This window comes from Rhipicephalus sanguineus, chromosome 1 (genome assembly GCF_013339695.2).
Source record: "Rhipicephalus sanguineus isolate Rsan-2018 chromosome 1, BIME_Rsan_1.4, whole genome shotgun sequence".
Lineage (NCBI taxonomy): Eukaryota > Metazoa > Arthropoda > Arachnida > Ixodida > Ixodidae > Rhipicephalus > Rhipicephalus sanguineus.
Genome location: NC_051176.1, coordinates 63,783,798 through 63,811,386, shown reverse-complemented (window position 1 = coordinate 63,811,386; position 27,589 = coordinate 63,783,798). Strand labels below are relative to the sequence as shown.

General features: G+C 46.3%; 1 protein-coding gene across 1 annotated transcript in view; it reads right to left on the bottom strand.

Annotated features, from left to right (window-relative positions):
- Positions 1-27,589, bottom strand: part of LOC119392275 (collagen alpha-1(XVIII) chain) — a 503,217-nt gene that overhangs the window by 229,409 nt on the left and 246,219 nt on the right. Inside the window, exons 24-29 of the mRNA XM_037659675.2 lie at positions 23,588-23,626; positions 22,954-23,019; positions 18,898-19,092; positions 15,415-15,530; positions 2,760-2,899; positions 1,182-1,503 (exon numbers count right to left, since the gene is read on the bottom strand). Of these exons, the coding sequence (XP_037515603.1) occupies positions 1,265-1,503; positions 2,760-2,899; positions 15,415-15,530; positions 18,898-19,092; positions 22,954-23,019; positions 23,588-23,626 (795 nt within the window). The 3' untranslated portion in view covers positions 1,182-1,264. The remainder of the gene's footprint in view (positions 1-1,181; positions 1,504-2,759; positions 2,900-15,414; positions 15,531-18,897; positions 19,093-22,953; positions 23,020-23,587; positions 23,627-27,589) is intronic.

Here is a 27,589-nt window from a genome sequence, read left to right as displayed (position 1 = left end):
CATTCAATGCGACCTGTTGCGTGATGACGTGCCCGGTATGTCACAGCAAACCATGCCACGGACACTGGGAGATTGCTCAGTTTTCTGTTAGGCAATCACTTCCGACAATGGTAAAGGATTCGCAGCGTGTGGCGCCTATAGCCTAGCGCGGTACGGTTGAGACTAGATCATGTATCATACCCGCAGGAGTCTTGCAACAGTGTGCGCTGGCTCTGTGCGCGTCGCATATTTCATTGCACGTAATTTCCATAGTACCGTCCGCATTATGCAGCCTCTAGACACAGCGCACACAACACGCATGTTGACGTTTTCAGTGATATCAGAAACTCTTAAGAAACATTAGCGGGAACAAAACATTCTCGTTTTTGCCAGCTATACGTTCCTGGCGTTCTTGAAGTTTGCTGGCCCTGAGTGAAACAGGTATCAGCTAGCACGTCAATAGCCGCTGGGGCGACTGCTTCATGAATTTATCATGCGACGCAGCGGCATAAATGAAGTCACAAAGTGTCGCACTTGTTGCGTTTTTAGTAGCTCGCAAGTCAAGCGTAATTAAACCACAGGGGGCGGCCAGCAGGCATAAGTGTCACCTGCTAGTCGATGTTTTGATTTCGCTCGTTTGCCGAGAACGAAACGCACCAAAGATGTGTCGCTTGCACTGCATGTCTGCGAAATTGTTGCGGCTCAGGTTCCGAATACGGCGCCAGGCTTGCGCGTCCGTTGAAGTCCGAGCTTTTGCAAACATGCGAGTTCATCGGCGCACTCACTTCTCAGCAATGTGACCGCAACTCCTTTCGGCCAAATTGTACTTCGTTCAAATGATCCGTTTCGTTACTCAAGTGTCCACTTAATAAATATTCAGGATCCACTTGCTCCACCCATTTTCACGTTAAGCGCTCGGCCGATTCCTCGCGTATAGTCCTCAATTTGAAGCTTTAATGCTACGCCGGCAATCACTACGAGTAGTATCGAGGTTTTGTCGAGAGAAAACTGATCGCTTAACTAGATGCTTAGGAACTATGTACGCAGCGTTTTCTTATCCAACTGCATGATTCATGAAGCGTCCCCTTTACCGCCCTCTTCCCAACGGGTTACTGGCGTTTCGAAGCGCCGTTAAATGATAGTGAGACCTCCGGAACTTCATCTATCTAGTCCCAGAATGGAAAAGAATGAAAATAACACACAGTTAATGCTGACTGGCCTGTCCAATGGATGAAGATGGGACCTTATCATTGCTCGTAATCTTTGGGCCCTTTTTGTTATGTCCTCAATGCCACAGAGACTTCCACCATTCCTCCCAAGTAGACCGCAGCGGTGATGGCTTCTTTTCCGAGTTGCCGCTTTCGTGGGACGTGACTGACAGCGAGCCGTTGCCTCCTTCTTCGCCACCGCCAGTGTGGCGCTTGCGTCGCCTTCCGTGCTGCTGTTCCATTTGGTCGTGTTGCTGACTGGTAACTTCGACGCACAATACTACGAAACTGCTGGCGCACGAGTGGCGTTCCTGGCCTGCGAAGGGAACCATGCGAAAAATCTGTTAAAGGCACCGATCGTGGCTCTGGAACAACTCACTCCTGTGGCAACATGGCATGCTAAAGAAAGGCTGAGATATCGCAGTGATTTCTAACACAAAAACTTTTTCATGATGAAGCCGCGATGTGGAATGATGCAACGAAATGAAGTCCCAGTATTTATCAAGCGTATCACAGAGGAAGTTGTCTTGCAGAAGGGTATCTTGACGGGTCACTTGGTACATGTTACTGCGCGAAAACAGCGCGAGAACGAGACGGAGGGTAAGAAGCAGACAGCGCTTGCGTTGTCTGCTTCTTACGCTGCGTCCTGTTTTCGTGCTGTTTTCATCGCGTGCACTTGTCTTCCTTAGGGCATTGCTTTCCCCTTCGTCTGAGTGGGGAAGATACGTTCCCATGTTCACACTAGTTATCGCTGAGTCCCGAAAAACACAAATGCTATATTTACGGAAACATATCAAAACAGAGCTTGGCGCATCTGGGATAGGAGCCAAGCATGCAGAGAAACATGTCGAAAATGATTTATTAAGCGACCCGAATAAAGAAACTGTGACAGCGGCCGGTGAAGCATCATTGCCTCTGGGGAAAATCGTCGCGCTTGACTGGGCTCGCTCTGCACGGGTTATTCTACAACACGATTGAAATAATGGCTGCAACAACAATCAATTGTTACCTTGTCTATGCACAGAATATTTCAGGTGTGTTCTTCCCGGCAGTAGGAACAAATTCACGGGTCATAGCTTACTTATCTTTTCGTTAGAGACTAGCAAGTGGATGTACAAATCTAATCACTCTTGCCGCGTGGGTTTGACCGGTCTGCTAGCCATCGTGTGCCCTTTAGTGCTAGCATCTCGAATTAACATCGGTTGGAGGAAAGTGCCTGAAGCGTGTATTTGTTGCGCATGAATAGCTTTGTGGGGCCGGACGCAAGTTTCCGTTATTTGCTGGCGTGTTCATATAATGGCTTAGAAGGGTAGCTGTACGTGGTACTTTGCGTTCCATAGTCTAATACGTGTGCAGCCGCAAAAAGAAACAGAATGACAGGTAACGCAGACAAGCGCTTTCCGTGTACACTTTACCGTGTTTCCCACCATCCTGTCTCAAATTTGCGCTTCAACACTGATTAGCTTATGCATATTGGTGTTCATTGCAGCCGCGTTGGCGTAGGCGAAATCGTCCACTTTTACAAAGGCATTGTAGAAGTCGACTGGAAACAGCGCTGATCTCGTATCTTACCAAGCAGTCGCGCCTGCGATCCCAAAAGAGAGGAGGCCAGGCCATATCGGGCGGGCGCGCCCGAGTGCCATGCATCGCAATAGTTCTCCATGTCCCGGGACCCCAGCACGTCAGCGCCGTGCCATACCATTTTGCGGTGCCTGCAAAGAAGACACGAGATAATTTTTGATAAAACACAGCTGTACCAAGATTGGAAATATTCGTCAGCGCAATCAAACAATTCAGACACAGTATCGGATGTGATGCCTCGGAATGCGCCTTGCAATAGCGCTTGTCATTTAATATTCGTTCTATTCCCCCCTCCCCTCTTACGCAATATCCCCTACAGGGGACTTTAAGGAACAAATGTGAAAGTGAAAGGGTAGTGGTGAACACGACGATGCGCAGCAAGACTTCCGATTTTTCGCCCTGAAATGAAAACCATCGCACAGCATCCACCGATGAGGAAAATGATGCGTGTGAGTGAAAGACATGGCCGTTAGAGACATGAGTCTTAAAAATTTTTTAAACAGCCTGATACACGCGCGCACTGCAGTTCCGCTCTATCAAACTTATAAAACAACGAACGCCACGGTCACGCTTGCTCTTCACATCGTGACGTACTACGGAAAGCTTGCAATTGTTGAACGAAGGGCGAGTGCATCAAAACCATCCTGTAGAAAAGGGGCATATAGGAGTAGTAGCAAAACGAATAATTGGGCTACTTGTACTTGTTGGTACTTGTCCATGTATGCGGTTACATTGATTCTTCCGTGGAACACAGCAGAAGAATTTGCAAGAAACTACGTGAAGAAAGCTGGAGACAAGAACGTTACTTCAGGTTCTGTCTGCGCGCGACATGCCCGCCGCAGGCCACGGACCGGCCTCACAGGCGTGTTTACGTCGGCTGGCGCAAGACCTCTAGACAGCTCGCAAAATGGATGTGGAACAACATAGGACCTACGCTACCCACGCGCAAGAAAGCTAGAGACCTTAGAGGCCAATGTGGTTTTCCTTGGAAATGCAAACATTCCAGAGGGGGCACAAAAAGGTACTTCCAGAGGGCCGAAGTTCTGCTATGAACCTGAGTTTAACTCCTCCGGAAATTCTTGCACTCTCTAGGTCGGTCTCGTGGCGTGTGGCAGAGACGGTGTGTGCACGTGGTCACAAGATAGTAAGGTAACCAAAAAGGTTTTCCACCTGTCAGAGACCTGGTCAAGTAAGCCGTAGATAACAAATTGCACCTAAGGACGCCTGGTAAGGAAGTCTTTTTCGATGTAGCTCCGGAGTCAGCTTTCTCCACAAAAGCACTGGAAGCAGTGGCAAGAAACTTTCATCCAGTGGCCATTAAACCCGGAAATAATGTAAAACAAGGAGCCCTGGCCTTGCTAGAAGAAAACAACCAGAGGCTCCGGGGGGGAGGGAATGGGGTGGGGGATTGAGACACCCGCAAGCAACGCGTTCCAGCCAGTTCCAGGATAAAATTTGGAACCATATTCTAATGAGCACGCAGACAAAGAAGTACGCATGCGCACGTAAGAACGCAGGTGCACGCACGTTTCTGGTCTGTTTATACTTAGCGAGTGACTTTACAGAAAAGATTTGTCCGATTGTAGGATGGGCATTTAAACCATGACCATTGTTTTTATTGTGTTGTCTTTTTCATCTACTAACGTTTTTCATTCAATTAAGAGCAAATGTCTCATAGTAATTTGCATTATCTGAATAAGTGAAACATTATTCTTTATAGCGTATCCGTATCGATTGCAATAAAATAAGTCTATACAATTCTATTGGTAGTGTATACGGTCTAGATCACGATGTGAAAGGCAACATTCCCTGGTTGTTTCTATAATGAGACTAAGGCTGCACAATAAGATATATTTATACATGTTACTTAGCTACTTGCAAATGGCTGTTTCTTTTACGCTTATGAGTTATTTTTGATGTCACCTTATTTGACCAAAAGCCTGCATTTCTAATCTACTCGTAGCGTGACAATAACAAAGACCACATTTGCCGCCTTTAAACCTAGAACAATCATATATAAATTAGAAAGATGTACTACAAACAAAGGTTATTCAATTAAGTGAGCCTTTAAAATTTCAAACAAAATCTGTTTCATCACGTCACGCACAATATAGACAACAGAAAGATATCCTTTCCTAAAAAAAAATAGCGAGGCAACAGTCCCCTTCCACATACATAGACGCATGCATTTAGTTGAGCACTTCTACACGCAAGAAAAATGTAATTGCCGAACTGTACGTCAACTGACGTTATGCATTAAAGCCGAATAGAGATTTAACGATGTAGATAAGCACAAAGGGTATAAGTACGAACAAGGAAGGTAAGGTATCGTGGACTGACAAGTGCGTCTTACACGTTAGTAAAATTCTGTGCGATGGCATAGTAAATTACGGAAATGCTAACACGAATGTGCGGGATGAGGAAGGAAACTAAAATACGCGCATATTGGACTGAGCATCAAATGCGCCGGTGCGTCGATTACAGACATTCTTCTTCCACGCAAACTTCTGAGACAAGGCACAAAAAATTGCGACATACATATCAGTGCAAAAACATGTTATGGTTTTCAGCAGTCGCACTTGAGAAGCAAGGTTAGAGGTCTCGTGCGTCCACGTGGTCAGTTTAAGTTATTTTAATACACATTTAGTGCAACAAAAGTTTCACAAATTTATAAGTGCACTTTCAGTTCACTTTGATAAAGAAACCGGCATTTTCTTCGGGATTATTCTTGCATTTTTTTTTTCTGGCCTAGCCTCCTGGCCTAACTGACAAGAAAGCAGCTGTACACAATGGACAAGGCACTTGCTACATGGGACGTACCTTCTAAAGAAGCTACCCCAAGCGATACAACAAGCGTTATAAGTAGAGATCCGTGTTTTTGGTGTTTATATTTCTTGAAAATCGGCAGGTGTTTATCGGAGTTTATATTTTCGACGGAAGTTTGGCGTTTATCGGAGTTTATTTCTCGTAAATTTCCAATACTCCGATATTCGGGGTTTTGCGTCATTCTCAAAACCCCAAAATCTTAGATCTATTCATATCTGAATACTAAAACATCAAAACACAAGAAGCACATTTCTTTTTCTAGAAGGTTTGAATGCACAAAAACATATACGCACAAGCGAAATACTTGAGAACAAAACACCTGTATTTCAGCGTATAACAACCCTATGCTTAAAGCTTATTGTAAAACACGCAAGCATACTTTGCGAGGTTGCTGTCAGTGATCGAAGCGCGCTCGATTCGATTGACGACTCTCAGCTTTGAAAATGCCCTTTCAACGTTAGCGCTAGAAACAGGAAGCGCCACAAGACGCAGCGCGCAGCGAGAAAGCACTGGCCACTGGACATTGTGAAGTCTCCAAAACGACAGGGGTTCAACAATGTTACATATTTCATAGCACTGATAGTTCGCAAAGTCACTCAGGAGCTGGCTCATATCGTCAGTTTCAAGAAGGACTAATTGAAAAATAGGCGCTTAGGTTTCGAACGCGCAGTGCAGTTCATGCTTCACGTTTGGATTCGCAATTTGAACACAGTACCAAAACGATTCTTTGGTGTACTGGAGTTGATCGCACATGTTCCTCTCAGATGTCTGTCTACACTTTTCGGCGACAGCCGCGTAGTATTCGTGAAAGTCTGCGACAGTCGTTAAGCGGTCACTGTCGTCAAGGAGGTCCAACAGACTTGCGACATCTGATGTGAAGACCTCGGTTGGATCACGCCATTGACTGATGAGTGCGTGCAAACGAACCCCCAGAATGGTTTAAACTTGGTGTACCAGGGTACTGTGCCTCAAGTTTCTTAATGATTGAGAACACGGCACACGAATTGGTATTCAGAAACCTCGTCTTAACGAGCAAGTCGTGCACACTTTGAGGCGATGAAATAAGACGCTTGAGCTTCTTACACTTCGTTTCCTTGGCTTCGTCGTTTCTCAAGAACGACAAAATGGCGCGCCAGTAGTCAGAAATATCTTCTAGACTTTCGTAAAAAGAAAACTACCTCGACGGACATACAGTTTTCCGCGACTTGATGGACATGCTCATGGCCAAGCACACAAGACCAAACTTACGGCGCAGCTCCCGCGACGACTTCAACAGGACAGGAAAGTGCACAACCAAATCGTAACTACGTTAAACGAGCTCGTCCTGATTCCATCCTCCAGAGCGTTGTTGAGTAGGTGACACGGATCTTTGAAGTGAAGCGCCTTGAATTCGGGGTTGGAAAGTTGCAAGTCCTTGTGAAGCTTCTGCATGTAGGAAGCTGAGTTGGAGCACAATAGAGCTACGTCCCCTAATACAGCTACGCGCGGTAAACTTTAAATCAGTCAAACCAGAAAATGTATCAATGAGCGTTTAGAACTTGCCCTTGCGATAAAGAACGGAACCAATTGATATTGGCCCTTGAAATCGGAGTTTATCGGATAAATCCGAATTGTCAGAAACTTTACCGGCGAATCTTTATCGGATTTTTTCGAATAAAACCGCAAACACGGAGCCCTAGTTATAAGATATGTTTACATATATGTATAACAAATGGCTGTCTACTCATTCACTATGTTTATATGTTTACTTTTGCAAAATTTCGTATTCACACATGCTTATCAATATCTCATGCTGTCAATACTTGTTTTTCCAGGACTGTCATGCAACGACAGGATAACTGCACCTGAAAGTCTACTCTACAAGGACGGTGAAACGTCTGAACGTCTACTACAACAGGTCATCCCGAACCTCATGCTTGCGATGCGGTATTTGTGAATTATTTATCAGGAATCTCATGTAGGAGGGCTTATGATCGTCCACGGGCCTTAGCTGTCTGCTGCGTTATGCAATCTACACTACAATATTATATTCCAATTGAGCACTAGCTCTGTAAGGTAGTTCCATCGCGTGGCACTGCTAAGCTCCATTGCGCGGGTTCTAGCCGCATGTCGATGGGAGCGAAATGCATGAGCACTTGTGTACTTAAATTTACGTTTACTTTATAAAAGCCATGCAGTCAGAATCAATCTACGGTTGCCCACTACTGTATGACTCATAATCATACCATGGTTTGCATGTAAAACGCCGCAAATTATTGATTACATTACAACCAAACATCACAGTAGTCCGGAGAAGTAATAGACCTCTCCCTGCTTGCAAACAGTGTGGCGTCACTGCGAGTACCACACCCACAAGCCCCACCCTCCGGAGCATGCGCTGCTTGGCAAAGAACTTTTACCGGCGGTATCTTTCTGCATAGCAGTCTGCGCGTGTCTGCATTCTTTCGATAGAAGTTTTTGCAAATTGCTATTTTCTAAAGTCACGCATTTAAAAGGAAGGGTCACTGCTATATACAGCGTGTTTCTTTTAGAAAATGCAGATTTTTTTATAAAAATGCTATGAAAGTCAGGCCCTTCTCGTTTTCGCAGACGAACTCCACGCCGAGGCGGAAAAACCTTACCGCACCTAGAGTTACAGTCAAAGTAGTAATTAACCAAAACTTGTTAATTATATTTCCAGTTATTAACCTGAGGGCCATTGTTAATATGGAATACAAAGGACGTGACAATTTATAGCATGCCCATTTTTTTTAAATCGTAAAAAAGCCCGCGAAGCTTGCACTCAGACGCGCAAGGCTTGGCACAGCGAAACTGGGTGATTCTAAAGACTGATCTTGTTGCTTCTAGGTTGTTTCTAGGCCTTAGTTAGGTAATGCAGGTTGTTTCTAGGCTGCTTCTAGGTCGTTGCTAGGCATTAGCTAGGTGATGCTAGGTTGTTTCTACGTTGATTGTCAGTGCAGAGAGGTTCGAGTTAAACCACAGACAGTGACAGACAAGACACGGATGTGCAAGCTGCACAGACAGAACCTCACGCTCAAACCAATAGTTCGCACCTCTCATAGATAAACGGGCACGTCGTCGTTGGCGTAGCCTTCCATCGCTTCGGGGTCTTCTCGCAGCCGCCGTTGCCTTTCCTCTTCCTTAGTATTCTTTACTTGTACGTACTCGGGGTCCTCGGCTTGCCGCCGTCACTTCGTAGCCATTTGATGCACTAACTGCTGCCTTCATCATGTTTAGTGGACCAGTGGTGAGCAGCGGGTTTTACCCAATTTCTGTGGCATATACCCGTTTATTATGATGATAGTTTTTTGGTTCATCGGACAAGAAACGATTTGCTAAACAGCTTCGCTATTAAAATGCACATAGTTTGAAATATAATCATCGAAATTCAAGGCCCCGATCCCGGCGATACCGAAGCTGAGCGCACCGGGCGCGCGGGAAATGCGGCAGCTGCGTTACGTCAGACCAGAAGCTCATGTTACGAACTTTGAAAAAAGGCGCGTCGCAGCAGAATGTGGTCAGCAAGAACGGAAAGTCGTCCTAAATACCCAAATGGACCGCTTATTCTTTGCGTTTTGTGTGTCAACGATTTATATTAAAACTTTCTCACTTAAACTTGTACCCTAACGTATTAACATAGATAAAAAAATTTTAGTAACCGATCACAATCCCTTATTAAGAGTACTCCTTCAAAATTTATACCAGTAATATCAGGCGCCCCCCAGGTTTCAGTTTTAGGTCCCCTCCTATTCCTAATGTACACAAACTATCTAGCACTGCATGTCTCCTCTAACATTCGAATGTTTGCCGATGAATGTGTTCATTATCGATCTATAACTAACAATACCGACTCCATTTCACTGTAGAATGACCTAAATAACGTTAAGGAATGGTTTGACTAGTAAATCACGGTCTTAAATCCTAAAAAAATATCAATCCATGTCAATTTCCCGCAACCGTAATCGTCATCGCTTTCCTTTCCCAAGTGACGACACCCCCACAGACACTGTCGACTCATTCAAGTACTTCGACATTACAATCACGCATGAACTCAACTGGTGCTCTCATATGACTAACGTCACGTCATATGTAAACAAAATTATAGGATTTTTGAACCGTAACCTTCGCAGTGCTCAACGTGTAAAATTACTCGCATATAAAACATTGGTTAGGCCTAAACTGGAATATGCATTGCCCATATGGAATCCTCATCACATCTATCTCACTGACGCTTTAGAATCCGTACAGAATCGCGCCGTATGGTATATTTATTCATCATTCTGATACAATATGAGCGTTTCGCCATAAAAAGCAGATTCTGGTTTGGACTCGCCAGCACCTCGTCGTCGTATCGCGAGCTTGTCATTACATCATAAATTCTACAACAGTCCACTTTGTCACGTATCTTATAAGAGGCGTGGCGCAGGTGCGAGGGAACAGGCTATTCATTTGTCGTACGACGATTTATTGTGCGACGGCGACGTCTTAAACAGTCGAGGTATAGCACCGGCAGAAGCCGAAGGTAGATCGCGTGCACAGCAACAACAGACGCGGAAGCTCTTCTTTCTCTTCCTCACTACAATGGCCCCGGGACTGAAAAGGAGCCATCCTGGCGACTACGGCGCAGGTAGGATCAAAGGGTCGTAATATGGCTTGAGTCGGCTGACATGCACCGTGTCACGACCGCGATGTCTGAGGTCGTGGGATGGCGTCACAGGTTCAACGACGTAGTTAACAGAGGATGTGCGGTCGATTATACGGTAAGGGCCATCATAACGAGGAAGAAACTTCGTTGAAAGTCCAGGGCTGTGAGGTGGGACCGACAACCAAACGAGTGAACCGGTCGCAAAATCTTGTGTAGACAATTCGTTGTCATGCCGCAGCTTTTCGCGACCTTGAGCGGCGGTCGTAAGTGTACGCGCAAGCTGCCTACAGTCCTCTGCGTATTTGGCCGCTTCAGACACCGTTGTGCACTCGGAAGTGTCGGGTCGGTACGGAAGCAATGTATCCATGTGCAGGAGGGCTCTCGTCCATATAGTAGAAAGAACGGCGAAAAGCCAGTGGTAGTTTGTGTGGCAGTGTTATACGCGTATGTTACGAACGGCAAAACAGTGTCCCAGTTGCTATGATCCGAGGCGACGTACATAGTCAACATGTCGCCGAGAGTACGGTTGAACCTCTCCGTCAAGCCGTTCGTTTGCGGATGGTAGGCTGTAGACTTGTGGTGGACGATGTTGCATGCAGCGAGAAGGGCTTGTATTACTTCGGAAAGGAACACGCGCCCTCTGTCACTGAGCAGTTCACGTGGCGCTCCATGTCGAAGAACGAAGTTCCGCAAAATGAAGAATGCGACTTCGCGCGAAGTAGCGGCTGGAAGTGCTGCGGTCTCGGCGTATCGCGTGAGGTGATCGACTCCTACAATTATCCATCGGTTACCCGAGGAGCTGCAGGGAAGAGGACCATATAGGTCTATGCCGACGCGATCAAAGGGACGAGCCGGACAGGGCAGCGGTTGTAACTCGCCAGTAGGCCGCTGGTGAACTTTTCGTCGTTGACATGCTGTACAAGCTCGAACGTACTGGCGGACGAAGCGATACATTCCGGCCCAGTAGAAGCGTTGTCGTAGCCGAGTATACGTCTTCAGCTCACCGGCGTGCCCGTTATGAGGGGCAGCATGAAAATATTCGCATATTTCAGAACGCATGTGCCGGGGAATCACGAGTAGCCACTTGCGACCGTCGGTTAAATAGTTTCGCCGGTAAAGGATGCGGTCATGCACAGCAAAGTGAGCGGCTTGGCGACGAAGTGTTCGAGAAGAGGGTGTAGTGTTTGGGTCGTCGAGGAAGTTTATTATAGCTGAAAGGGATGGATCCTTTCGCTGCTCGACGGGCATGTTAGCGACGTTGATGGGGGACACGGATGCAAAAGACATTGATGCGGAGGCCACGTCGACAGGTATCGGCGATCGGGAAAGCGCATCGGCGTCAGAGTGCTTCCTGCCCGATCGGTAGACAACGCGGATGTCGTGTTCTTGTAAGCGAAGCGCCCAACGCCCGAGCCGTCCTGATGGATCTTTTAACGAGGACAGCCAGCAAAGGGCGTGGTGGTCGGTAACAACGTCGAAAGGGCGACCGTAGAGGTATGGACGAAATTTGACGAGAGCCCAAATGATGGCTAAGCATTCCTTTTCTGTGACGGAGTAGTTTCTTTCCGCCTTCGTTAAAGTGCGACTGGCATACGCCACAACGTACTCGTCGTAGCCGTCTTTCCGTTGCGCTAGGACTGCACCAAGTCCGATGCCGCTGGCGTCCGTGTGTATTTCTGTAGGGGCTGTGGGATCGTAATGACGAAGGATCGGTGGAGAAATTAGTAGGCGACGTAGTTGCTCGAAGGCTTCGTCACACGAGGTTGACCACGCGGAGATGCCGTTGCTTGCGGTAAGCAAATTGGTCAGTGGCGCGATGATGCTTGCAAAATTGCGTACAAAACGCCGAAAATAAGAGCAGAGCCCTATGAAGCTGCGGAGTGCCTTAAGAGTAGTGGGCTTGGGGAACTCTGCGACCGCACGAAGCTTGGCGGGATCAGGAAGAACACCATCCTTTGATACAACGTGCCCTAATATTGTTAACTGACGGGCAGCAAAACGGCACTTTTTGATGTTCAGTTGGAGGCCGGCAGAGGAGAGGCAGGTAAGTATCTCACCCAAGCGAATGAGGTGCGTTGGAAAATCGGCCGAAAACACGACGATGTCATCAAGATAACAGAGGCATGTTTTCCACTTGTAGTTGCGAAGGATTGTATCCATCATACGCTCGAAGGTTGCGGGCGCGTTGCACAGGCCGAAAGGCATGACGGTAAATTCGTACAAACCGTCAGGTGTGACGAAAGCTGTCTTTTCGCAGTCATTTTCAGCCATGGGCACTTGCCAATAGCCCGAGCGAAGATCCAGAGACGAGAAGTACTCTGCGCCTTGCAAACAGTCGAGGGCATCATCTATCCGAGGCAGCGGATAGACATCTTTGCGAGTGATCTTATTCAGCCGACGATAATCCACACAGAAGCGGATTGACCCGTCCTTCTTGCGTACTAGCACCACAGGAGACGCCCAAGGACTGTGGGAGGGGCGAATGACGCCACGCTGCAGCATATCGTCGACTTGCTCGCTAATTACCCGTCGTTCCGCTGCCGACACGCGGTATGGGCGCTGGCGTAATGGAGAGTGGGAACCAGTGTGGATGCTGTGAGTGATGCTCGCCGCACGTCCCAAGGATGGTTGGTCGCAATCAAACGATGACCGAAACTTTTGAAGCAGGGCGAGGACTTGGCGGCGGTATGAATCCGGCAGATCGGCGTCCAAGGCGGCTTCAAGAACGTGTGACGACGGCGAAGACAGTGATGGTGAGGTGCAATGCTCGGAGGAAGTAAGGGCGTCGAGCTGATAACAGGGCGTGTCGTCAGAAGTCTCAAGGATGTGAATTGGGTCAATGGGCTGAACACGACCTAGTGATTCTCCGCGCAGTAAGGTTACGGGGTGCTTAAACGGATTGCCGACAAGCATAGATGATAATCCGGATTCAGTGGCAAGAACGGCAAACGGGAGAGGTAGAGCCTTCCGACGCAGAAAAATAGGCGACGGCGTAAAGAGTACGGTGGCGTCGGTCGCGGCGGAGCAAGATACGGGCACAAGGACCGACATTTCGGGCGGTACTTCCGTGTTCGATACAACAGTGAGCTTTGCGGCTTTAGTTGCAGAAGGGTCGGGCAGTACGAATCCAGAGAATGGGAAAAGCGCCACTTCGGCTCTGGCACAGTCTATGATGGCCCGATGTTGCGACAAGAAATCCCAACCGAGGATGAGTTCATGGGAGCATGAAGAGAGCACGAAAAGTTCGACAACGTATACAGCGCCGTCAATGACCACTCTCGCGGTGCACGCAGCATGCGGTGCTACATGCTGTGTACTTGCAGTGCGCAGTAGCATGCCAGATAGCGGCGTGGTGACCTTATGCAGTTTTCTACAAAGCTTCTCGTCGATGACAGAAACGGCAGCCCCAGTATCAATAAGCGCTATTGCGGCAGTTCCTTCAACTATAACGTCCAATAAATTGCGCGGCGACTGTGCAGGCCTTGTAGAAGTCGCGAAGCTTGCAGTTCGTGCCTGCGGAACTGCAGCAGCTAGTTTCCCTCGCTGGGCGACTGGCGACGACGTAAGGGCGAAGGCGAGCGACGACGTGGGGAGGGTGATCGATGGTTGGCGAAAGGACGTCGCGGTAGCGGCGAAAAGTCTGGGTTGGAACGCACGGCATTAGCGGTATCATCATTCGAGTAGCCGTATCCAGGTACTGCAACAGTTGGATGAGCAGAAGGCATGCGACGATTGCAGAAGCGTGCGACGTGGCCGGCGAAACCGCAAGCGAAGCATATGGGTCGGTTGTCCCGTGTGCGCCAGGGGTTCTGAAAATGGCTTCGAGGTGGAACTTGGGGCGACAAAGGAGGGGGAGATGTTCGTGGTCGCATCGCGGCAGGAAATGCGACGGGTTGATGCGCAGGTCGCGCTGCGACTGCAGCATAAGTCAGAGGTGCAGCTACGGGAGCGAATGGTTGAGCCAAAGGTAGCGACTCGGCAAGCTCCTCGCGAATGGCCCTTCTGATGGGATCAGCCAAAGGTGTGGCAGGCTGTACAGGGCGATCTCCTAGCGGAAGCATGGACAGTTGGCGCGCCACCTCTTCACGAATGAAGTCCTTAATCTTGCCGGAGAGGGATATATCGGACGCCGGGTTGGCGGCAAGCGTGAGACCCGAGAGCGAGTTGGCAGGTGCAACAGCGCTGCGCGCAAGGACCCTTTGTCGACGCAACTCATCGAAGCTCTGGCAAAGGGTGACGATGGCCGCGACAGAAGTAGGGTTTCGCGCAAGAAGCATCTGGAATGCGTCGTCTTCGATGCCTTTGAGGACATGCTTCACTTGGTCCTCTTCGCTCATCGAGGAATCGACGCGGGCACAAAGGTCCACGACATCCTCTATGTAGCTGGTGTACGTCTCACCAGGCAGTTGAGCGCGCTGGCGTAGACGTTGCTCAGCGCGGAGCTTTCTCAAGGTGGGGCGGCCGAAGACTTCCGTGAATGCTGCCTTGAAAGCGGACCAGGTCTGTAATTGACGCTCATGATTGTGGAACCAGAGGTTCGCAACGTCAGCGAGATAGAAGATGACCGCACGTAGTTTGGCCGGGTCATCCCATTTGTTGTGCTCGCTGACGCGCTCATAGATGGAAAGCCAGTCTTCTGCGTCAGTCTCACCTGCTGCGCTAAAGACTGGAGGGTCGCGTTGCCGCTGGACGGCGCCGCAGCTGGTGGGAGGGGCGGCGGCTTCAGGCTGATTATCAACAGCGTCGGTCATAGTGCTTGAAACAGCTGGCAACGTTCGGTTGCGAAGTTCCAGGTTTAAGACGTCGCCGTCGCACAATAAATCGTCGTACGACACATTTAACGTTTTTCGCCCAAGTGGGTGCACTGTCGCTTGCTCGTAAACATCTTTCCATCGCACAGCCAAAGACTGTAACGCCTTCCCCACCACATCCCTTCCATCACCACCTCACCTGCGTTCGTGGAAGAATGAACAAGACTTTGTTTCGTGGACAATTGTTGTTTTTTGTTTGTATAGCCACCCCTTATGTAATACCCCTCCGGGATCTCCAAGGTAAATAAATGAAATGAAGCCGCAGCTCTCAATTTCTATCCCCCTTCTTAATATCGTCTTGAACATGCTGCATTGCGTGGGGCTTGTAAAAATAGCAAACCTCATGAGAGCTTGTGCGCCTTACCATGTACTGTCGGTCAGGACGTTGCGGCCATCGAAAGAGTAGATCCTCGGCGGGTAAGGGAACATGCCGCCACCACCAGAAAAGAGTTCTCGCCATGAGTTGAACACCACTTCACCCTGCAAGAAAAACTTCGTTATTGCGACGCTTCTGCATATAGATTTGAACCTGTTCCATGTGGTCTGTTTAGAACTTCGACACAGCCCAGTAATTTTCACGAAAGCAGTCTTACGGGAATGTCCGAGGTTAACTTTACGTTAATCTTCATATATAAAACTGCAGAAACATTCATTTTTTTCGCTGTGAATGAGGCCTTATGTGGTTCGCAATCCTTTTAAATCAGACAGAAGCTCAAGGAAAGATGGAGGCTTGAAGTGAGGAAAAACATTTCGGCAAGTCCTCTTCTCGAAACGTTGGCCCCAGAGACATTCCCTGGTCCATGATTTTTTATTACATTCCTTGTTTAACTGTCAGAACGAGGCCGTTACTCAAAAAAAATGCCGTAGGCTAAAATTGTACGTAAAGGAAACTTTCACCCACTCCATATGAGGGGCATATCATTACCGAAACCGATAGGCCTTGCGAAAGAAAAGTTTTGCGAATTCGACAACTGTTTCAGCCCGTTTGATGACTCACAAACACATGACATTGTGAAATATTTAAAGCATTTTCTGTATAACATTGTGTTAATAATATGGCATACAAGAACGACATATCACTCTAGCTGAAACCGCATACTTTTGGATTCGTTAGTTTGGTACTTTGACCATAGCGCTTAAGCGACGCGAACAGCAAAATGCGCATAGTATTGTCCTTTTTTTTCCTGTACGCGGCTCTTAAGCTTATAATAATATATTCTAACATTATTTTTCATTGCTACACGGCGGCATCAAAACAGTATTTAAAGCTTACTTCACCCCTCTCTGAAGGGCAACTACGCCACTTTTTTTGTGCACCACGGAGGTGAGTATTTAGTTGGTGTGTTTGCCCATCCTAATGCGTATGGCATTTTAGAAGTGGTGATAGAAGTGTTCAGTGGTAGTTTTGGTAGCTACAGGCGTATTGAGCCTTGAATGAGTCCGGAAATGGCTTCACCTGAGGGTTTTTCTCGTTGTTTGTTTCCGACACAGATCGCTAGACCTCCGACAAAGCATTGTAAACTAGGAGTAGAAGGACTAAAATGGGAGGAAACTATTTTGAGGACTACGATACACCCCTCTAAGAATAACTGCTGTCTTTGGGTGAGAATAACATATTTTTTACGTCTAGTTAGGTAAGGTAGTGACCGCGGGGCCTGACAATGGAACTGGATCAGCGCTTGTGTCCGTGTCGTCTCTCTTGTGGGTGTGCGTTCGCGCTGTTACCCCCTTAATCTACGATGAACCAACTCGCCCAAGAAGAAGTATTAATGGAAGAATAACGATGAGGTGAAGCGCATTTGGCAGGCATTCTCAAATACTGAATGATAGTTTACCACTATCCCTCAAGAGGAAGATACATAACAGCTGCATCTTACCGGTACTTACCTAAAGAGCCGAAACCCGGAGGCTTACAAAAAGGTTCAACTTACATTGAGGACGACGCAGCGAGCCATGGAAAGGAAAATGATAGATGTAACCTCAAAGGGATAAACAACCGCTCAGTACACGAACTGAGGTAACCCCCGACAAGATTGTATATTGTATTGTCTAAAACGAACCCTGTTTTTCTCGGTAAACGCGGATTTATATGTTTATTTCGTCACTCAAAATTACTTTTGGCGCCTCACGAGGCAAAAAATGAAGATGCACTTGTGGGCGATCACGTGACCTTTTACTGGCGTACGTTATTAAGTTCTCTATATTAGTGCTGAAATGCAGCACACGTTTTTATTATAATCTTTGCCAACTTAAAACGAGCAGATATGCCTTCGTTTGTACTGAGCAGAACAGTGGCGCCGCCTTCGCTTCACGTATGATCCGATGATCATGAGCGGCAGCATGAACGTTTTTAGCTGAGCGCCTAGCGGCACCTGCCGACGAGTTGGAGAAGTACGAGGAGCACCTCGTGGCCTCCGCGATTACGCGTTGCCCGAGCTAATCGCGGAAGCCACGAGCGCCTGGCTCGCGAGGTAATAGACAGATTTAGTTGGGCGTCCGCAACAACGTACGGACGCAGCCTGCCCGCTATTTCCTATGGCAGGCTGCGTCCGTACGTTGTTGCGGACGCTCAACTAAATCTGTCCAATAAAAGGACATCACCTGACGACGAGCGTTCTGAAAACGTATTCTATCTGCTTTCTATACTCAAAAACGGCTGAAAATGTCAATATGAAGGTGGTTAACCACAGTTTCACTGGCTCATGTGACAGCAGAAGCTTGAGCCTAATGCGAGGAGGGCTATTGGCATCGCTATCGCTTCACAACGTTGCTGGAGGACGCCTACGCCCACTTTAGAGGCTTTTCAGATCGAAAACTACTACTTATAAAATAACCATGCGCTTTTCGCATCACCCGCTGCAGCTACAAACACTACGAAGGGTGAGCTTTCTGTTGCGCCGTAAAAAGCTGGGTCGAGAAAAATCTGTTGTCAATCCCTTTAAGGGACAAGAAGAGAGCAGAGTGGGTCAGGCAACAAACAGGTTTTAAGGACATCTTACCCAAAATGAGGAAGAGGAAATGGGTATGGGCAGGGCATGTAGTGCGTAGGCAAGACAGTCACTGGCCATTAAGACTACCAGACTGGACTCCAAGAGAAGGCGAGGGCGCGAGAGGGAGGAATAAAGTTAAGTGGCCAGATGAGATTAAGAATTCTGTGGGATAACGTGCCCGCAGCAAGCACAGGACCGGGTTGATTGGCGAAACATGGGAGAGGCCTTTGCCCTGCAGTGGCCACAGTCAGACTGATGATGATGATGAACATATATTTTAAAGGCTACACTAGCTGCCTTTCTATTCTTCATTACGATGAAATATGGTATAGCAGTACCACTCAGGGGCAATAGTAGTGTACAGCACTTCATTAGGTCCAAACTGCATGTCAGAAATACTGTGCAGCGGCCAGTCATTCAGCCATTACCAGAAAAGTAAGGGCTAAATGTGCATCGCTTAATTACCCAGAAACCTTACTGACACTTGTAACGTGATAACGCTGTAACTTATCATGTACAGATGGGTCCACTCCTACAGGGCACACTTGCATGCAGGGCGTATCCGGATTTGGCTCTCTTAGAAAAGCATAGTCGCTTAGGTTTCCATAAGAATACTGGTGGTAGAGAGTTATGACTCCTTTTGGCAGGCTAGTGCCGGCCACAAACGACCGTTCCACGACCGCTTGCCGTCAGGGGGCCATCAATACGAAGCGTTTTCATTCGATTGTTCCCTTTAACAGTCGACCGCAGTGTACATACGCTACAAGACGCAGCCTGCTGTGTTCAATAGAATGCAGCTAAGTGAGAACGAGAACAAAAGCGAGTGACAATCTGGGGAGCGGTATATGCATGCGTACCTTGAGATTGACCAGAGGCAGGTCGGCGTCCTTAGCTCGCACAATGCTGTCCAGGTTCTGAACCCGAGAAGCCAGCAACGCGCGGAAGGTACCGCGCAGGTGCGCCTGGCGGGACTGGCGGTAGCACTCGTAGTCGGCGCCCCGCACCCCGTGTAGGTCTCCTGTCCACGGTTGGTTCAGAGCAGCCACGCGAAGCTGCGGCGGTGCAAAGTGAAAGGTTAAATGCTTCCCGAAGGAAACGCACCATCTAGATACCGGTCAACAGTGTAGGAGTATACATATGTCCCAGCTCACTTTAACTAAGCTTAAAGAAAAAGAAAATACTCGTGGATGATACGGTCACAAAACTTATACAAAAGCCGGTGTATGCATTGGGACCCGGTATGCGCATTGGGAAGGGCATGCATGGTTTTATGCACTAAACGTACTTGTAACACAAGACAAGCATTATCTTGCGGCAAGTATGCAATGGCTGTAATTCAACATCACGTTTAATTAGCGAAACACTGCTATGACATTGGTAGTTCAGAGTTATGAAGCGGACTGCTATTTTCTGTGAAGCTTTAGTCATCCGTATTAAATGCTGTTGATTGGGTGACTACACCGGTGAGGCGCAGTCCAACTGTGGGTGTACAAAAGTGGCTAATTTCCGAACGCTGATTGCATGGTTGCAGCGTGGGCGAAGAGAACCTTATTAGCAAGACACCAGTGATGTAATCACTGGTACGCAAACGTAAAAGAGCATGGCTATTGCTTTCACAAGGTCTCGAGCGGTGGAAGAAGCAAGATTTATCATATATATATATATATATATATATATATATATATATATATATATATATATATATATATATAACGTTTCTCTTTCAAGACGTACTGCTCAACGCTCTTTTTGTCCGCCATTGAAACAAACTTGTGTAGCAATTTGTGCAGACCTAAACCCTGCGCTAAATGCAGCTCCACTACTGTGAAACCTGAGAAAGTGCGTAGCACGGGCACCCAGCGATTCCCGTTCATAGATTTTTCAGTGCTTCGGCTACCCCACCGGCAATGGCGTCAGTGTTTGACGTAAGCATGTACGGTTTCCCCGGCACGAGTAGAATCTTGTTAGGGAGTTTGGCAAACTCGGTGTGCGACATGCGCGCTACCTGAGGACGTCCAGAGAGAAAAATTCAAATATAAAAATAAACTAAGCAGACAGCTTGGTGGGTCTTCCACCTTCACATAGTGGAAGGGCTCTCAATTTTTTGTCAACATTTCGGACACATTTTTCTTTCCACATTCCAGCCATAGACAGCTTAGCTGTAATAACAAATTGATAGTTTCCAGGATTAAATATGTCCGCTGCGGTCGTCCAGTGGTTAGGGTGCTGGGCTGCTGAACCGAAGGTCTCCCATTCGATTCTGGCTGCGGCGGCCGCATTTCGATGGAGGCGAAATGCTAGAGACCCGTCTACTTAGATTTAGGTGCCCGTTAAAGAACTACAGGGGGGGCGAAATTTACGGAGACATCCACTACGGTGTGCCCCGTGAACATATCGTGGTTTTGGCACGTAAAACACCTGATATTATTATCATACTCATCAGACTACAGATGAAGTATCTAATGGGCAGATGGCGCCGAAGAGGGCGCACAAGTGATGCCAGTAGATGGAGCATGATATTATATATGCGTCAGTGTTTAACCCATCCACCACGTTCTTCTACCGGAAGTATGCTAAGCATGCCACTATATCTGAAAACCTATCGTAGTGCAAGCGTAGTATACTGCTCTGCAACAGTGAAGGAGTATACACCAGCTTGACTGAAGAGAAGGTAGTGGTTGTGTCTGTGTTATCCCACACACGCAAATTTTGCACGAGTGTGACTTTTGTAGCCAATAATAGATCCAGAAAGACACATCAAAGTTGAAAGCGAACATTTAACATACATGTGCATAAGAACACAGCCTGGTCTTACCTTTCTTTTAATCTGGTTTCCATTTGCAAAAGAAAGAGCAGAGACAAGAAGTGTAAGACAACACAGCAGATGAGAGACACACAGTAAGAACACATGAGTGCACATTAAACATACCGCGAAACACATTTTGCACAACGTGAGAACGTCGGAAGACTAAAAGCACAAATAACTTCGAAGAAGTAGAATTCAGGGCAACACAGATGTGCCAAGTGTTTCTTTTTATGTTGAACGGAATCTGGTGCAAGAAAATGTCAAAGCTAGACCCCTGCCATTCATTCAGGTAAGCTTCTAGTCTAGGCGGACATTAGAAGCAAGAAAACTTTCGGCGGCAATTTCGCTAATTACTCATGTGTTGTATCACTGATTTTACGGTATATGAAGTTACCGCGAAATTTGAATCGACCAGTAGTGAAGTGATGTCGGCTTAGGAGTAACCTGAAGACTTGCTCCACCTTCGAGATATCCTTCCACACTACACCCGGCATTCTATTTAAGATCGTATTACTGTATGTCGTATTACTGCATATGCTACCTAAAGGTAGCATATTCAGTAACTCTAGCACCAAGATTTGTTTTGGGGAATCATTTCTTGGGGAGGAAGCACATCAGCCTCGGAACTTTACGGACAAAGTCGTACTTGGCAAAGCACTTGAGAAATTTCTACTCATCCATTTGCATCTTCTAGAACCATGCCGACGTTTGCTAGAAACAACAGCCCTCAAATTTTGAACATCGCTCTATCATGCTCCAAAAGTTAAAAATTTACGTACACTGAAATAATATTTTTTTTCCTTAAAGGCACGGTGATATGCATTGTATTGAGATAATTGTGGCGAAGCTATTCATACGAGAAAATGCCTGCTGGCGTAATGATAAATGAGTGAACAAATATCGCTGGAGCCAATATTTCGGTAGGTGTTCTTGTCCATCTTGTCCACCTTGACTGCACCACTAGTATAATGTTTCACAGCTGTTATTTGCAAGAGCGACATTATTTCTCACGAACTACACTTGCTTAGCGATGCGAGTTCTAGAAGCGCTAAAGTTGCTGGTGTCGGCAATTTTCCGAAGATGGCTATAACTACTATCAAACAAAGCGATGTTCAATTTTAAGTTAATGAGCCAGTCATTGTTTACAAATATGGAGGGGTGATCAGATTATAACTCTGAGTCGTCGCATTATAAGTATTTTACGAAACACGGTTGCAACACCAATTCATTTCATATGGCCAGGATCACAGTACAGAGGTGTGCCTTTAAACGGACATTAGGAACCAAAAACATGAATTCGTGGTTTTAAACATTTAACAAAAACGCTATGCAGTCTGGACCCGAAACCATCAATGTATTGTTACATAAAAGGATTTCGATCGTGTCCAGCTGTGAGGATATCCATCAGCATGAGGACCACATGACTGCGACGCGATGGTCAAGCGCGAATGACACCTATGAAACAAATGTTCTGTGAATAACCGCACCTAAACATCGAAAACATGAGGAAATAACGTCGTTCGCGTCACATGATCAGGAGCGGCGCGTCTGCTTCCTCCTCGTACCTTAGACACGCTCGCTTTGTTTGGCTACCAATCTTGTCTCTGTGAGCACTTCTTTCCATCCTCTCCGAAGAGAGAATCCTTTTTTTTTTTTTTTGCTGAGCTTATATTTTCAACTGGCGATAAAAACTGTTCAAATTCGGGTACCCATGCGCTTTAAGACACCATAGATGTAAGAAAACCGAGAAGAAAAAGCTCTGTATCTACGCAAGAAACACAGAAAGATTCAATTTCTTGCCATGGAGCCCTTCTCGATTTGATGACACCTTTCCTTAAATTTATTTTTTATGCGTAATCCCTACCGGGACTCGCAGTATCTATAAATAACTAATTACAGGAGGGCATGTGCATGTGTGGTAAAATCATGGGGCATATATTATTCGCAGAACACGTAAGACTCTACTGAGGTTTGGTTAGTAACATGTATAATCTGATTAGGGACCGTAAAACTCAGAAGCAAGAAAATTCATGCGAACGCAAGCGGGTATAAACTTATAAGCATATTCTGAAAATGAACGCGAGTCAATTGTATTGTGTCGTCTTACCTTTGGTGCAGATCCGTCGAGTCGCAGACTATCTGGTGGCAACAGTGGCGATGCTGTTGACGTAGTCTGCGCAAAACGAAGATGGTAAAGAAGTTTCACAAGGACAGTAATTCTGGCTAGTTGGTTGTTCATGATCGTAAAATATAGCGCAAATACAACACCCGAACACAAGGCGACATACAGCGCTCGTATGTCTCCTTGTGTTTGTACTTTGTGTTTGTGTCCTGCAGCACCCTACGTCGAACGTTTTATTAAAAGCGGCACTGCCTTTCCCAAAGCGTTCATGTGTAGCAAAATATTTTTTTCGCGGAAGTGATATAAAGAAACTTTAGGTAAGAAAAATGTGTCATTTACCACAATCTCAGTGTGCCTCGTCTCTTCCTTGGTAATAGTGCACAGAAACGGTAAAAATAAGTTGCACATCCATACGAGGACGCCGGGTCGCAGCATAAATGTGCAGTACATATTATAGAGACAAGAAATGTGAACACGTTATGGTTGGAATAGCAAATCTTACAGATGAAATTTCCTACATAAAGATGTCTGCCCATGAAATTCGGCGCAATTTTATTACATTGCTTCAAAGTCTACCGCCTAGCGCAAACCAAAGAAAGGCGTAAAAGGGAGCAAGTACCGTTGTCGTCTTCTTGGGCAGCTGTACCAGAGATCCGAGCTGCGAAGGCAAAAAAAAAAATTGTTGGTGTTTCTGCGCCGACACTTCGACAAACCCTCATTTAACGACACAGAGGTACCCCCACTTAAACGACAAACAATAAACAGAGTACTACATAACATTTCCCTGAAGCCGCTGTTCATGCATGGTTAGTTTTCCTTTATTTGAATGCCCGCATTGTTACCAATAAAACCTAGCCCCTTGAAATCCTACTGCTGCAGTACGATACTGACATTACTGTAATGACTGAGACTTGGTCATATGAACGAGTGAATGATGACTAAATTTTCGCGCCTTCCTATACGGCTTTCAGTAAGGACAGGCAATCAAGGGGCAAGTATGCCTTCAAACACACACCAACAAGGCCAAGAACAAGTTATCCTCAATCAAGGGGAGGCTGTGTGGTCGTCCTGATCCAGCGCAACTTTGGCGCAGTCTTGCTGGAGGACTTACCGAAATGTATCTGGATAAAAATAACGTTGTGGGGTCACTCATTCATCTTATATGCATTATGCAGACAGCCTGACTCACCGTCTAAATACCCACTAAATTTAAAGGCACAAATGTCTAAGTACCAGGACAGCGAAGTTCTTTTGCTTGGCGATTTCAATTTGCCTGGCGTAGATTGGGAACGTTCTGAGACCTTTTTAAACCAATGCTAGTCATGTAAATACAGTGTTTGACATAATGCTCAAACATAGTTTGATAGAGTTAGTTGATGAACCAACGCATCATCAAGGTACCTCTAAATATGTTTTAGATTTGGCATTTATTCCTCGTGATTTTGGTACGTTCACCGTTAAATTGATCAAGGGCTGTCTGATATCACTATCGTTTTCAGTTTCTATTCTCTGGTGCCTCATTTGAACCCGTCATTTCATTGTTTGAAAGACTATAGAAGCATTATTGATCACCTAGAAACTTGCCCGATAGATTTTGTTGGTACCGATGTTTGCAGCTTGTGGGACCAATATAAACGCATATCCTTATACTGTATCGAAACGTTTCTACCCTCTGAACATAAAAATGTGCGTAAACATATGCCCTGGATGACGAGAAGCATCATTCCACTCAAGCTTAAACGAAAAGATTCAAAGAAAAAGCACGCTGACACCAAACTTATATCTGACGCACTAAATAACCTCGCACATAGATTAGGTGAATACCTTGAAGTATAATAATTCAATATGTCACTCGCAAACTTCATCAGAAATTATCTGAAGAAATTTTGGAATTCTATCACCGAAAAAACGAAGCCCATACCACAAGAGTTTGTCGATGGTTCAATGATATGTGATAAGATCGCCCCTAATCAAAACTTTAATGGCTATTCTCATGGTGTATTTTCTGCCCCTAGAGCTTCTCCACCCACGATAAATGTAGGCCATGCTGCAAATGTGAACTTATTTCTTATCCTGGCGTCGTTGCTATGTTACTCAAATCGAAGACTAATACTTTTTGCGGACCCGACAATATCCCAATATATCCAATAAACTTCATAGCTGCGCGGAGTCTGTTGCAAATACTTAAATATTTCTTGCGTCTCTGTCATAAGCGGAATGGCCAAATGACTGCAAGTCAGCCTGAGTTGTGCCAATATTCAAGAAAGGCGCGACCGTCTATTATTACAAAATTATCGACCCTTCTCCTTAGCATCATCCTGCTGTAAACCCATCGACCACATAATAGCTCACAAATTAGATGCATCCTCAGAAGCACATTCAGATTTAACGAATCATCACCATGGATTTCGAAAAGGATTTTATACTACAACACAATTAGTTACTATAGTTCATACCTATGCAGCTTGTCTTTATACTAACAGTAAAATTGATGTTATGTTCTTAGATTACAGTGAAACATCCTATGCAGTTTCCTACAATAAACTAACCGTACAAAAATACATAAACAGTCTACAGACTGTCTAAAAATACGTTTAAACAGTCTATTGATTGTCTAAATATACTTTTGTAAGGGTAATTACAAAGCTTCGGTTGACTGGCGTACCAGAATTATTTCCTGGATACCAGCTTATCTGAACAAACGCAACCAGTACGTTCGCGTGGGAGAACGGTACTCTGGCTGCCTTCCGGTAACTTCTGGCGTTCCGCAGTGGAGCGTACTCGGCCCCCTACTTTTTTGCTGCACATAAATGCTATTGTCATTGTCGTTAGCCCAGTACAAGTTCGTCTATTTGCTTACGATTGTGTTATGTTTACAGAAGTTACCTGCATTGGTGACCAATGTGACCGCAACACTAATTTAGGCAATGTGTTAAAATGGCGTGAGCAAGCCCCGCCACGGTGGTCTATAGTGGTTATGGCGCTCGGCTGCTGACCCGAAGGTCGCGGGGATCGAATCCCGGCCGCGGCGGCTGCATCTTCGATGGAGGCGAAAATGTTTGAGGCCCGTGTACTTAGGTTTAGGTGCACGTTAAAGAACCCCAGGTGGTCAAAATTTCCGGAGCCCTCCACTACGGCGTCTCCCATAATCAAATCGTGGTTTTGGGACGTTAAACCCCAGATATTATTATTAAAATGGTGTGAGCAATGAGGAATGCTTTTTAATGCAACTAAACATGACTCATAACGCGCAACAGAGTCCCGTTAGACTGCACTAATCCTTTCGCTGCAGCACCTTTACTGGAAGTAGCCCCGTATAATATTTAGGTCTAACTTTAAGTAGTAACTTATCCTGGAACTTGCACATAAATAACACCTGTTCTGCCGCTTTCCGGACACTACGCCTTCTGCTCCACAAGCTCAAGACTGCCCACCTTTTGTTAACCCTCTCTCTTGCTTTTCCTTAATTAGGCCAAAACTTCAGTACGCTTCCATAGTTTGGCACCCCCATACAAAAATTAAAACTAAGAACATATAAAGAATTCAAACAAAAGCAGTACTATTTATTTAAAGTAAATTTCTGGCCACCGACCCCCCATTGCATTATTAACCCGGAACGGCTCTGAATTATTGCAATTTCGAAAAAAAATCGACTGCAGTTTCTATCCAACATAATAAATCATATGCTATCTTTCGGCACAGCAACACGCAACACGCGCACAGCAACGCTCCTAAAAGACGGGCGGGGCATTTTCATTCTGCTTCAGCTGTAATCGACGGCAGGCCTGTTATTCCAAGCGCCCTCTGTGCGAAGGAGATGGGTCGGCTCGTAGGCCCCCACTCGCGCACTTTTCCCCGCGGGTAAAACATACGATGCGCGGGGGACGGGGGGTGTTATCGATCTGAACCTTATACGGAACGTGACGGCGACGACAAAATCCGTCCCGAGCGTCCATAATATTGTTATCGCAATAATAAATAAATAAATATATAAAATTAATAATCCAGCTTCGATGCCAAAACTAGAACACTGGTACACACTAAGGCGAACCTGGAAGCAGATATTAAGCAAAGAAAGCTTCCCATTAATATGCATTATGTTCGTTATGTTATGCTCGAGCAGCAACTGCGAAGTTTGCTCATAAGGGCGCAGCCGCGTGCTCTATTTTGACAGACATCAGGAGACGTCTCGTAAACTTGCCGTGCTCTCAACGCTTCGCGTTTAGAGGACTGACAGCCCGAAAACCACTTCGTTCTCTAGAGCGGCCTTTTTAGCAACTTCTTAGGTTCCTAGAGTAAGTTCTTCAGCATTTAGGAGGGACAAAACCCAGGCATCCTCACATGACGCGGTCGACGTTGTATTACCAGCCGCCATGTACTGCAATTTTCATTCCCTTGGTTCTATTCTATTCTGTTCCGTAGCCGGATGACATTTCCCGCATGGTTGCCACTAAAGGTGACGCCTAGCTTTCTGTCATTATGCTTTCTTATTCGCTCCCCCTCTCCCACACCGAATCTTCGACAGTACCATCGCGTTGGATTTACATGGCAAAGTGCTGATCGCTTTGTATGCTGGTGTCACATGTAAGAGGGGCAAACGAAAATAAGACCAAATAAAAGG